At 38.1% G+C, this 12,352-nt stretch overlaps 1 protein-coding gene across 3 annotated transcripts in view; it reads right to left on the reverse strand.

The window, feature by feature from the left end:
- lrp8 (low density lipoprotein receptor-related protein 8, apolipoprotein e receptor) overlaps positions 1-11,593 on the reverse strand; it is a 126,842-nt gene extending 115,249 nt beyond the window's left edge. For all 3 annotated transcript variants that reach the window (XM_079460014.1, XM_079460013.1, XM_079460012.1), the window contains exons 1-2: positions 11,394-11,593; positions 10,708-10,827 (exon numbers count right to left, since the gene is read on the reverse strand). In XM_079460014.1, the coding sequence (XP_079316140.1) occupies positions 10,708-10,827; positions 11,394-11,460 (187 nt within the window). In that variant the 5' untranslated portion in view covers positions 11,461-11,593. The remainder of the gene's footprint in view (positions 1-10,707; positions 10,828-11,393) is intronic.
- Positions 11,594-12,352: the final 759 nt, after the last annotated feature.

Raw genomic sequence — 12,352 nt, forward strand, 5'->3', positions numbered from 1 at the left:
CACGGACCAAAGGCATCGGACCGACCCAAAAACAGGATGTGATGTCACCAGATGCGATCCTAATAATCACATGATTGTAGAGCGAGAAGAGAGGTGTGGCAAATCAAAATGAGCAGAGGGCAAACGTGGAGCAACGAGAAGGACCCGCCGTCTTCTAGCAGCAGATCTTTGTTTGTACACGCAGCAAAGGAATTTTAATGACGCTGTTTTGCTGATAAAAATACCACAAAATGAGGACAGAGACGAGTGCGTCTGTGACAGCACGCATCATTTTTATGGATGTTCAGAGTTCCGTCGCATGATACACGTCACGGAAGCCAAGACCAATCAGGTTGTGGCCTTACCCATGTGCTTTTAGGTTTGGAATCTTTGGTTTGCTGTTAAAATGCCAGTGTGAACACTATGCGAAGCAGGAATATTTTATTTGGGTCCGGACCAAAAGTACCAAAACGAACCGAACTTCAAGTATGAACACGCCCTGAGGCTGAGAAGACTTACTTGCTTCTGCAGAAGAGACGAAGGCATTGCCTCTGTCCATTTCATTTTCTTCCAAACAGCATTCCTGTGCAGCAGCACTTGTTCATGCGCTTCACTTCTAGCTGTTTTTATTTCTTGAACTACAATGCAAGGAGCTGAGGCGTTTGTGGAAGTAACAGAAGGTAAAGCGCAAATGCCAGGAGGGCAAAACAAGTTATTGGCAAAGTCACTGAAAACGTACGAATACATTCATTAACAAAGTGAGAAAGCAGGAGCAGACAAAGTGAATTCACCATTCTGATACTGTTCGAGCTTTAACAGGAGGCCCAATGGGTAATCTTTCTGAGCACGGGGGAAGCAAAAGTGAAAATAATGAATCAGGGTAACAGAGATGAATGTTAGATACAAAGTCAATGTCTCTGCCAAACGGAAGAACAAAAAGTTAAATGGTAAATAAAAAGACAATTAGTCAAGCCCTCTGTGTGTATGTACACACTATCGTGGAAGGAATTAAGTGCTTAAAGTTTAGGTCATGTGCTTAAGAATGAGGTCGAATTCAGAGACAAAACCCAAAACATGAAAAATTCTGTCATCATTTATCCACCCTCAAGTTGTTTGATGAATGATCTGTCAATTTAATCACAGGAAAATAAAAACATTTGTGCAATAAACTATGATTGTACATCTGCCCTACCAGAATATATGATTGCCACCCCTGGTAAAAGTTGTGAAAAATGTGGTCCTCTTCCAAAGCTCTCAAAGCTCATATGCACCTGCACAAACTCAAACTGGGCTAGTTGAGATGTGATGCATGCAATTTGGCATTCACAAGCACACAAAGTCCGGTAGATTTGGAACAACATGATGGTGGGTAAACGATGACATGTCTTTTGTTTTAGCTAGAACTCTCTACCTTATGTCTAAACAAATGCCCAAAACAATAAGAAGAGTAATAACACGACCTACTTAAAACATAATAATAATTAGGGCTACTGGAATGAAAGTGTACATTAATCCTATTTTGCCAGTCCAACATTTTTATCTCTCATTCAAACAATGACATTTTAATGCTCTAATGCTCACGACAAGATAACAGATGAGTGGCGTCTAACTGCAAATACTGGGTGACCAAACAAAACACTTTGTACGTCAGCGATGCATAAGAGTATGTGTTCAAACTACTTCATGTGGTTTAAAAGGAGTGTTATGTGACTGTATAGTAGCTTCCGTCTGTATGAAATCCTGGAGCAATTCTAGACAAACTGTAATGGAAAACTTTATATTATTATTATTATATTGTTAACCCGGCAAAATCTCCACATTCAAGGTTTTGATACATTACATTAGACCATTTAAAACGGTTGTTTGAAGCAAATACTCAATGTATTTAAGGTTAATCCAAAATAAGAAAAAACTAATAATATAGATAGATAGAATCTTAAATAGATAGATCATCCAAAAATTTAAATTCTGTCATGAATAACTCATCCTCAATTTGTTTCAAACTGTATAAATTAGGTTGTTCTGTTGAACACAAAAAGATATATTTGGAAGAATGTTACCAACGGAGATTTCTGGGGCACCGTTGAGTACCATTAAAATGATTGTCAAAGGTTCCACAGACTGTTTGTTTTACTAAATTCTTTAAAGCATTTTCTTTTGTGTTCAACAAAAAATTATACAACAATTATTTTTACTATGGTAGTGAATGATGCCACAGTAATGTCAGATGCTAACATTTTTCCAAGTACATTTCTTTGTGTTTGACCAAAAAAAGAAATGTAAGCGGGTTTAGAATCACTTGAGGGTGAGTAATTATTATAGAACTTTTTTATTTTGGGGTCAACTATCCCTTAAAATTATTACAAAAAACTTAAACATGTATTCTTTGAAAGTGTGGGTTTTAAAAGTACTTTCCATAAAGAAACAACAATCACTGCGTGGGTGAGTTATGCAACAGTAAACATTATAAAATGTGACCTGGTATAAACTATGGGTGGGCGGAATGACCAAAAATCTATTTCACGGAATGAGTAAATTTATATCACGGTATTGATATATTTCACGGTAACAATCTCCCATTATAATTCTATATCTTGCATAGCTATTTTTTCTTAGTTTGTTTTAATTCATTTATTACAGTTCATTTAAATGCTCACCAAAGTTTAAACGTCGGCAAGTTGTGAAAATGTACTAAAGATATCAAATTAAGTTCTGATAATTATATTTATTATTTATATTTATCTTCTGTCTATATGTATACAGTTGGAGGATAGACAACATTAAATATGGTCTGTACTGTAGGTCAAAAGAAGGTCATGAAAGAAGGTCAAAATTATATTTTATATGTTTTAACCACGCCTACTTAATTACGAAAAATATCTTATGGTTGACATTTTATTCCGCAGTAACGGCATATTCCGTTTTACCACACTAGTATAAACAGTGTTATGCATGCAAACACGCATGCTCTGAATTGCATCATCACTGGTATTTACCGAGTTGGAGACTCAGGGGCCTCGCACTAATCTTGCATGGATACAAAACCATTGAGCAAGTGTCAGGGTGCTTGCAAACAGGAGGAAGGCTGACACGGACATGAAAATAAAGAAAAGACGGAGAGGATGTGAAGGGTCCCACAGACTACACTGGAAAGAAAAGGGAGTGCATTGAGCGCAGACCCCTAAAAGTGCTGGAGAGGAAAAATAACGAGTCAAGGAGAGACATTGAGGGGCTTCAAAAAGGGGAATATGGGTAAAGAGGCATTAAACAGACCCATAAAACCTTTCTCTTACTTAAAAGACGACTGGATAGCCTCATGGTAATGCGAAAGCAATGTCTCTACTAAATCATTAGGTGTCAAAACATCAAAATCCCTCTCGCTTATTTTTGTTCATGACGCTTTCTTTTTTCTAAATGCATTTAAAAACCTTTTCAAATTCGTCATGCACTGACTTTCTTGGTTTACCCTAAAATCCCCTAAACAACTGCAGGATTATTTTCTGACCAGGTGGTGTGTGTGTGTGCCCGTATTTGTTTGTGGATGAATTGCTCCCCTACGATTTCATGACAATCAGGAAACACATTAAAGAAGATGCCATGTGCCTTATCAAGCAGTGTAAAACACATGGGCACACAGATTCACAAATAAATCAGAAGAGGAAATAGAATCGACTCGGTCCCAAATGAAAAAAATAACCATTTCCTACAAAAAGCTAAACCACAAATGCACCTGTCTAACATTGGCATTTGTCAATGGATGTCTATGTCAAAGAGCATTGCAAGATATGACTCTTTTTTTCTGTGGAAGACAAATGAAGATATTTTGAGAAATGTCTCTGTAGTTTTGTGTCCATTCAATGGGACAATGTTGTTGAGTTATCAGCATTCTTCAAAAAAACGAAAGTTATGTTTTGTAGAAAAAAGTGATGTAGTTTGAAATGAAGTGAGAGTGAATAATGAAATAATTTTTGTTTTTGAAGAACTATCCCATTAAACAACTTTAAAACTCACATAGGCTTGTAAGAGCACATGCATTATTGCATATGTAACATCCTACTGTATATCTAGAAAAAACTGCCAGACAACAGGCAGCCCAAGCAACCTCTGTAAAGATTTTTAGGATTTGTCTATATAAACACGTATGCTTCTGATGTTTGTAGGGTCCCTCTGATGCTTAAGCATGCGAGACGTGCATCCGTTGCACACATTCTGCTTACAGCCTTTAAATGTTTCAGAGCGCCATTGAAAGATTAAGTAAGGTCAAGAGACTCTCTCAGTTCCCTTTTTACCACACACACTTTTTCCTACTGCCATTCACAAGCCTAGAAATATCAAAGTCTGCAAGATCTTTTTCTATGGCGACTTGCCGCGGACCATAAAATGTGCCCACACTCCATCTATGTGGTAAATACATCTCTGGGAGTTGTTTAACGTCCTCATCTCAACTGAAGATCATCGCTACTTAGAGCAGATAAAACTCCCCGCTGCAATGTTGTGATTTAGGAGGGTTTTCGGTTCAATTTTGCACAGCCGATTTGGTACAGAAAACTCTGAGGGGAAAGGTAAGCACATGACAGACTGAAAACTGTGAGAATAAATGAGACAGAGTGAAGAGTAAGCACAAGTTGTAAACCTCCTTAAAATAATAATAATAATCTTTGAGGCACAAATATTGAGAAAGTGTTTGTCAGTGCATTAATGGGTATTAGGCAAGTGATTTATTCATGAATAACAGATATTGAAAAATTGGACAGAAACATGGACAGATCAAACAAACTATATAAAGCTATATATCGCTGTTTTCTTTAGCTCCATTTAATACTACCGGGAAAAAAAACTTTTAGGCAGACAACTTACTAATGCCATATTATTCCCCTGCTGGCAACATTTGCTTAAAATAAAATGAATAAATGAAGTGATTTTAAGGCTGAACTTCCTGAAGGGTCAAATAAATTAGTTGTATAAGCTTTTATTTCAAGAAAAATCTGCATTTTCAGTTACACTAAAAACAAAACAAAGGATGCGCAAAATCACGGATTGCATACACAAACAAGCTGAGTCTCATATTGGTAAACCGAGCTAAAGTCACATGAGAGATGCCATGTTATCTTCTTTCTACATCCTCTCCTCTTTTATGCCAGCCTACCAAACGAATCACTGGCCTGTGGCTGATTGTACCGCACACCTTGATGAGCAGAGACCACCTGGATCCTGGTTACACAGACAATACAAGTGTGGAAAAAATAGATAAATGAAACTGAAAGCGTATTATTACCACTTCAGCTGCCCTTCACCGGCGGCTACGGAGTGTGCTGGAGGCAGCGTCTTTGTTCACCTCACCCTTTATTCGGTCTGTCTCGCTCTCTCTTTATGTGTCACGTTACCCACCCCCACTCCCAAAAGAACAAACAGAGACCCAAGATTTCATATCAGAAAGCAGCCAGCGAAGACGGACCAAAAACCCATCCATAATATTCAGGCAACAGACAAAATATCCAGGCAGACACGCATTTTTGGTCTCTCTCTGATCACGCTTTCTTAATGAATAAATTTCCACTACATATCAGAGTCAAGGCCAGTCTGAAATTTGCATTAGAATTTTCTGCACGTAATAAATACGACCTCACGTTGTGTCAAACCCATCAAAAGGGGTGGTGATTCAGCAAACTTATAAAAAAACAAGTTGGACGTAGTACTACTGTGCTTGATACACTCCCCCAGCACTCAAACTTGTTTCTGGAAGTTTTTTCTAAGTCTGGATCCCTGTTTCATACGTTTTGTCCGTTCTGACCATTTGAAAGCATCGTAGAGTGTTGCTCTTTAGGAGGTTCAGGGATTATAGTGTCTGATCAATAAAAACACCATAAATGACAGCATTAAAAACACAAAATGACTCACTGCAGTACACAGATGCCAGAAAGTGCATCCTTTTGGCTTTCTTTTTTTACAAAAGCACAATGTTTTGTGGTTAACATGGGTCTATGCACATAAATCTTAACCCTTAAAAGCCATAAAAGTTCGAAGTATATCATACGTGTCTGTATGATGACCAGATCATGATACAGAGATTAATAAGTTTCGGCTGGTAATGTGATCGAGTAGATGCATCACGCTAGCCTACATTACATACATTTATGTTTGTTCGAATGCATGAGTTTGATCCCCAAGGAGCCATGCAGATGTATTTTTACAGACATTTATAGACATTCCCCGAATAAGGCTTAAGTCATATGTCTGTGTTTTGCTGGCAATTGGCATGTATGTGCATAATGTAAACAACACGAGGGGATAATGCAATATATTGTGAGCTCGAGCTGTAGTTCCATCCCCCCTGCCTACCTCCAGCAGCTCGTCTCTTTCAGGAAATAATCATATAGCTGTATCTCGGGTTTTCTAAATTTGACCAAACTAAATACACTTCGAAGATACGGATGAAGTAAGCAATACTACTGTATAGGTACTCAAGATTAATTTGAGATTTGCAGAAAGTGCGTGTTACCACAATCTTTAAATAAAAGTCACAATGCATTTCTTGTTTGTCTAGGCGAAAACAATGAATGGATAATATCTACGTGCCAAAAATTGCACTTAGCTAAAAAAAATGTACGTCAAATTAGATAAGACAGATTCAATTAGAACATATAAATTGTTTATATAATAACCACATAAAAAATAGCTATGCATTACTAATAGACAATAAAATGACTGCATGTGGTTTAATGCGCTGATGCTGTTTGTGTATGTGTATGTGGGAGTGTTTAAAGTGAGACCATTTTGACAGGACACAGGCAGAATGCTTCACGCTAATGAATTCTCACATTCATAAACAAGGCATCATCACCTGAATGACGTGCCCTCTGATAAAAACAGCTACCAGGTATTTAGTGTATAGGAGCGTTCGTTTTTTTAGCTAATGCACACTTAAGACTTCTTGCCCTTGAACTTAAATAACCCCACTGATATAGCGCTCACAGAAACGCACACACTCATCAGCACATGGAGACACTAATTGGATTTGTTTTATGCACATGGACAGTTCATGGTCGCCTGGGTTTTTGTTTTACCTCTCCTGCCGCCACACATTCTTGATCTCTCAAAAGCACCAAAACATGTTTTCTGATAATATTAATAGAACAACAAAACCCTTGGGCAATGACAAATCCCAACAATAATTACCATAGCTGTGACTTTTTTCCACACGCCTTTGGAAACAACAAGTATGTTTGATCTTTTAAGGAATAATGCAGAAATGTAATAAATGTTAACACAATACTAACATTGTCTGCTGGTTTTATTTGGATGAACATTGTGATAGTCACACATGATACACTGCTGGACTTCACAGCCTCTAATCTCTATTCATATTTTCTTATTACGACTTAATTTTCATATGTGGAATGCTTCCCACCTCAAAGTAAACAAATTAGCTCTTTCAGACAAGGTACTACATACCTGGAAATGACTGCAGCCCTGTATGTTCATTCACTTTCTTCTGGATGTGCGTCTCTGTCTGTACACAGAGCGAGAAAGGCTTTGTACAACAGCTCTATGCACACAGTGCAAAAAGTACACGCTCGGACATAAAGCTATTAATATAGAGCAGCGATGTTGGATGTGACCTTGAACAGTCATTCAATAAAAAACGACATATTTCCATAGGGGACTCTAAAACATTCCATGCCTTTGAACCACGGTTAGTTTCATTATGTCAACAGATTTAATAAATGTTCTTCAGTAGAATCGAAAACCAAATAAGCCTTTGACATGTGACCTTGCAAACCACGCCGGATTTGACTTTTATTTATGGAAAAAAAAAATGTTCAAGGTCCAGTGTATGAAATTTAGCTGCATCTAGCGGTGAGGTTGCAAAGTGTAAACAATGCATCACTTCACCACTCCCTTCCGAAGCACTGCAGTGGCTACACAGAACAAGGAAGTCATCGCAATTTCGCTTCTTTGGCGAAGTAGATAAAGTATTTATGAAATGCGCTCTGATACTGTAGAAACAACATTCCATGTAAGGGGACCCGCTGTGTATGTATAGCTCCTTCTAAAAAATGTTTACTTTTTGGACATTTTAGCGGATGCCGCTCTTTATGCCTGTGATAGTGTGTTAATCCTAAAGCGTCCAAGTAACCGCTCAAATCCATTGCATACTGTATATCTGAGTCACAAAAGTAGAAGATAAGCCCCTTTTGTCATCGGCAACATCTGCCAAAAAAAATTCTCCGTAGTGATTTGTCTTTCTTCAAAGAAAATAAAACAATTCAGTCAACATGAAATAAAACCTAACAAAGAATAGTCACAACCCGAATCACAATCAGACAAACAGGGCAAAAAAAGATTTTTCCAAGCTTTTCATAAACGCAGAGTGCGCAGCTTGTACATATTTCTGCTGCTGACAACCAGAATAGAGGCAAACTCTAAAAAAGGACTGGGAGCCTATTACACCAAAATCATATTTTTTTTATAACAGAACACAGAAGAGAATTTATTTTTATATCACATGACACGAGAAAAGAAGATTGTTATACTAAATATCAGCATAACACTCGGCATTTGCTCTTCAATTGATATCGCTTAATTATTTAGACACATTTGGAATATTTCACTCTCTCATCATTTAATAAAACGCTTTCTACAGTCAAACATCATCTCTCTCACCCTCCCCGTCTCTGTTTTTCTTTCAAATTGAGGCATTTAAGCCCAAAGAAGTAAGTAAACAAACCTTGCTAAACACGCTTTTTTTCATAGTTTGGGATTTCTTGAACTACCACTGTATAAAGTGCTATTAGAACATTTTGTCAAAACAGATTCATTTCATAAAAAATGTCCCAACAAAAAATTCTGAATGTGAAGGCCATCTGAGAGTCCGGCCACTAAGCCAGTCCCAAGCGAAGAGCCCACTTCATCTTCAGACACAAAGCAGAGTGATTAGAATTTGGTACTGAAAAGAGAGACAGAGAGAGCAGTATGTGTCGTGAAGTGTTGCTTTTACCGTCTCCCTGGGCAACAAAAGAAGAATCCTGCCAATTCTCAGAGAAGGTTTTGTCTGGGAGGTGGAGCACAAAGCATAATCTTTAAGGTATTATTCTAATTCAATGTCTGTCCAAGTCCACAGAAAAACATCCAGAAGGGAGAAGGGAGCATTCAACACAACGACAGCCCCAGAGAGCACTCCCACCTGGGGAGAATCCCTGCAGATACCCTGCTTGCTGAGATACCGTGTGTAACGGGGCACCATAGTGTGGATCTATTTAAACTGCCATAGCCGGTGCCAAGTACACACCAGGTGCAGGTAACAAACACGAAACCCTGTGGTATCATGTTTGGAAAAGCCACAAACATTTTTGAGCATATAGTTTCATTAGTGTCCTGGAATTGAAACAAATGGCCGGGGAACTGTTTAACAGATTAGGTTGTATGGTTTAGTATAAATAAATATATAAAAGGATTGGCAGAGGCGAAAATCCGCCCATTTCAGTGAAAACATCTTAGCATTCTAAATACCCCCCAAAGAAATTTGGGAATATCATGAAACATGTTAAGATTTTTTCCTAATAGAGATACAACTTGAATTTCGGATATATTCTATACCGCACTGGCCGACTGTTGTGCAAAACCACACATAATTTTGGTGCAGTTATGTTTAAATAAATTGCCAGTAGTGTATACAAATTTTAAATATATACTGTACGTATTTCCTACAGTTATTTTGTCTTTTTACACCTCAAGAAAACGCACAAATGCAGCATTCCAAGCACCAGTCGATGCACTTTGTTCCTTTCTCTTACGTGAAAAAGAAAAAAAAAATCCTGCCCGACAAGTTCTGTTTAAGAAGAAAAGTAGGAAAAGCTTAAACTGAACAAACAACTTTCCTTACCAACACAGAACAAGAACAACCGAAGTTCAAAATGACCTTTGTAAACCGACATTACACAGTCTCTGGATTTGTTTCTTAAGAGCCCGGAATGCAGTCCAGGTTTATGTGACCGCTACTTCAAGCCGGAGTTCAATTTTAAGTTAATCGGTTTTAAATAGTTATTAGGGAAAGTAAAGACTGGTAAGCATCCGCAGTTCTTGCTTTGAGCCGACCCTCCACGTTACCACATTTATCAACTAACAAGGATAATCACAGCACTTCCTATTAAAAGTGCGAATACACCAGGATGATTACATATTTGATGGGAGCTTCGCCTATGCTGTAGCCTACATCTCTATTAATAAGTTACTCAACTTCTCATATTTATGATGTTATGTTAAGTTGTTATATGTTTGTCTTTAATCAGAACATCCTGAAAAATCAATCATGACTATGTCAACCTGTAGAAGCTCTCTGCAAAGTGACTCCCAAATACTAATCACAATGTCTATATCAAATAATTTGTTACATCTGTCAAACCACAAGAAGCTCCACAAAATAAACAAACGTTGACTATTATTACTTTTAGTCACTCCACAGTAACATAAACAGTGAAGTCAGACTTTTGACGCAGTTACAAGACGGTAAACTTTTACCCACTGAAGTCAAAACTCGGAACAAACGGTGATTCACGGTCTGCGGTCTTTCCAAAGAAACTCTAAATGCCGAGCAGAGACAAGCACGTGCGGTCATCATTGATCAATACAACGCCCAAATACCAGTCTATCCAACTGCAGTCTAGACCATAAAAATCGTTAAATTTTGTGTGACAAGCCACCTTTTAAACAAAGACTGGCTCTACTCACGGCAGTTCTCCTCGTCGCTGTTGTCCGAGCAATCGTCGTCGTCATCACATCTCCATGGAGTGGGTATACACCTGCCGTTCCTGCACTGAAACTGTCCGCTTTCACACTCTGGCTCTGTCCCTGTCGGTTAAAAAGTCAAAAGTGTAAATGCACAGTCCTGGAAGCCTCTTAAACGTTTGATAAGTTGCGTTTTGTGCTGTGCTGTGCTGTGGCAGAAGCCGCTGTCATCGCGCTTGAAGTCATTGTAGTGAACCACGTGTGAAATGACAGGAGGAAATAAATCTTTTATAATACTATAATAACTATAATTGTAGCTCATGGGAAATGACATATAAGCGTTGAAAAACGATAAAGTACTTTGCTTTTGAATGACGCTTAAAGAGCATTAAACGCGATTTAAGATGCCTAGGATTTTTCAAAGTATGGACACTTGATAGTACATGTTATTATAACTACGCGTAAACATTACTGGACCAGGGGACAGTAGGCTGCTAGGGAAAACACACACTAGATGCGATTTAGTTTTCTTTGATGTATACACGTTTAATGCTTTTGAATGTTATACTGCTCATAAAATGTCTCGTCATCGGAAGTGACTTCGCCGGGTCCCCGCCGGTGTTTCTCCAGCATCATCGCTCCACAACATTTACACAAACGCACTGACAACGTGGAACATGTACGCTTACCGTTGGCCAACCGAAACCCCACGAGTATCACATGTAAAAGCAGCAGTTTCCTTAAACCCGTCCACATCTTCGCAGATCAGTGCGTTGTGCTCATAGGAAATAGAAAAGGGCCGTGGTGTAGAGTCTCTGCCTTCCTCTCCCGTGCAGCCTGTGCTCTACCTCCGCGCGAGCTTCTCGCTGCTTTCGATCTAGTTTGAATTGATGACGACATCGCTGGTGGGCGTAGACATGCCCTCATCGGCTTGAGGGAGGGGCGTGTTATAATAAAAGGATTGGGAAAAAGAGCACGCCATCAGTCAGAATGGCTGGAGAAATTATTTCACGAAGATGTTAATGAAAAAAATTAAATCAATTGATTTTTTAAAAATAAATATAATTGTGTCTATAAAATGGATCTAAATAGGTAAGCCTTTTCATTTTCATTTTATTTTTGCTACACACCACACAATACAAGACAAAACCAGACAGAATTTTTGTAGAACAGTATATTACCAGAATAATTTAACTTGTTATATAAACATCATGTACTGTGTTATACCTTTTTTGTGTTCCGGTTTCTTATTTTCCCTTGTAAAGCTGCTTTGGAACAATGCACATTGTGAAAAGCGCTACATAAATAAAATTGAATTGAATTTACAGTATTTCATAGGACTAGGTAAAAGTGAAAATGTGGTGTTCATCTATAAATAAATGTTTTCCTGAGAGGGTTGCGTGTTAACTTTTTATACAGTTCAAGCTAACTGTAACCGTTAAAATACAATTACCAAAATACTATATTGTCCGAACCATTGTTGCTGTACTTGTAAAGTAAGGCTCTGATAACCACATATGAATTTCAGTTGAAGCAAGCACTATTATTGTGTATTGGGTTGAAGGTGTAGTTTCCAGATTCTAGAAAGTAACTGCAGGGATTGGCACATTGAACATGAAACTGTAGGTCTTACAGCACTATGATAAAT

The sequence above is a fragment of the Barbatula barbatula genome, assembly GCF_947034865.1.
Source record: "Barbatula barbatula genome assembly, chromosome: 7".
In the NCBI taxonomy this organism is placed as follows: domain Eukaryota; kingdom Metazoa; phylum Chordata; class Actinopteri; order Cypriniformes; family Nemacheilidae; genus Barbatula; species Barbatula barbatula.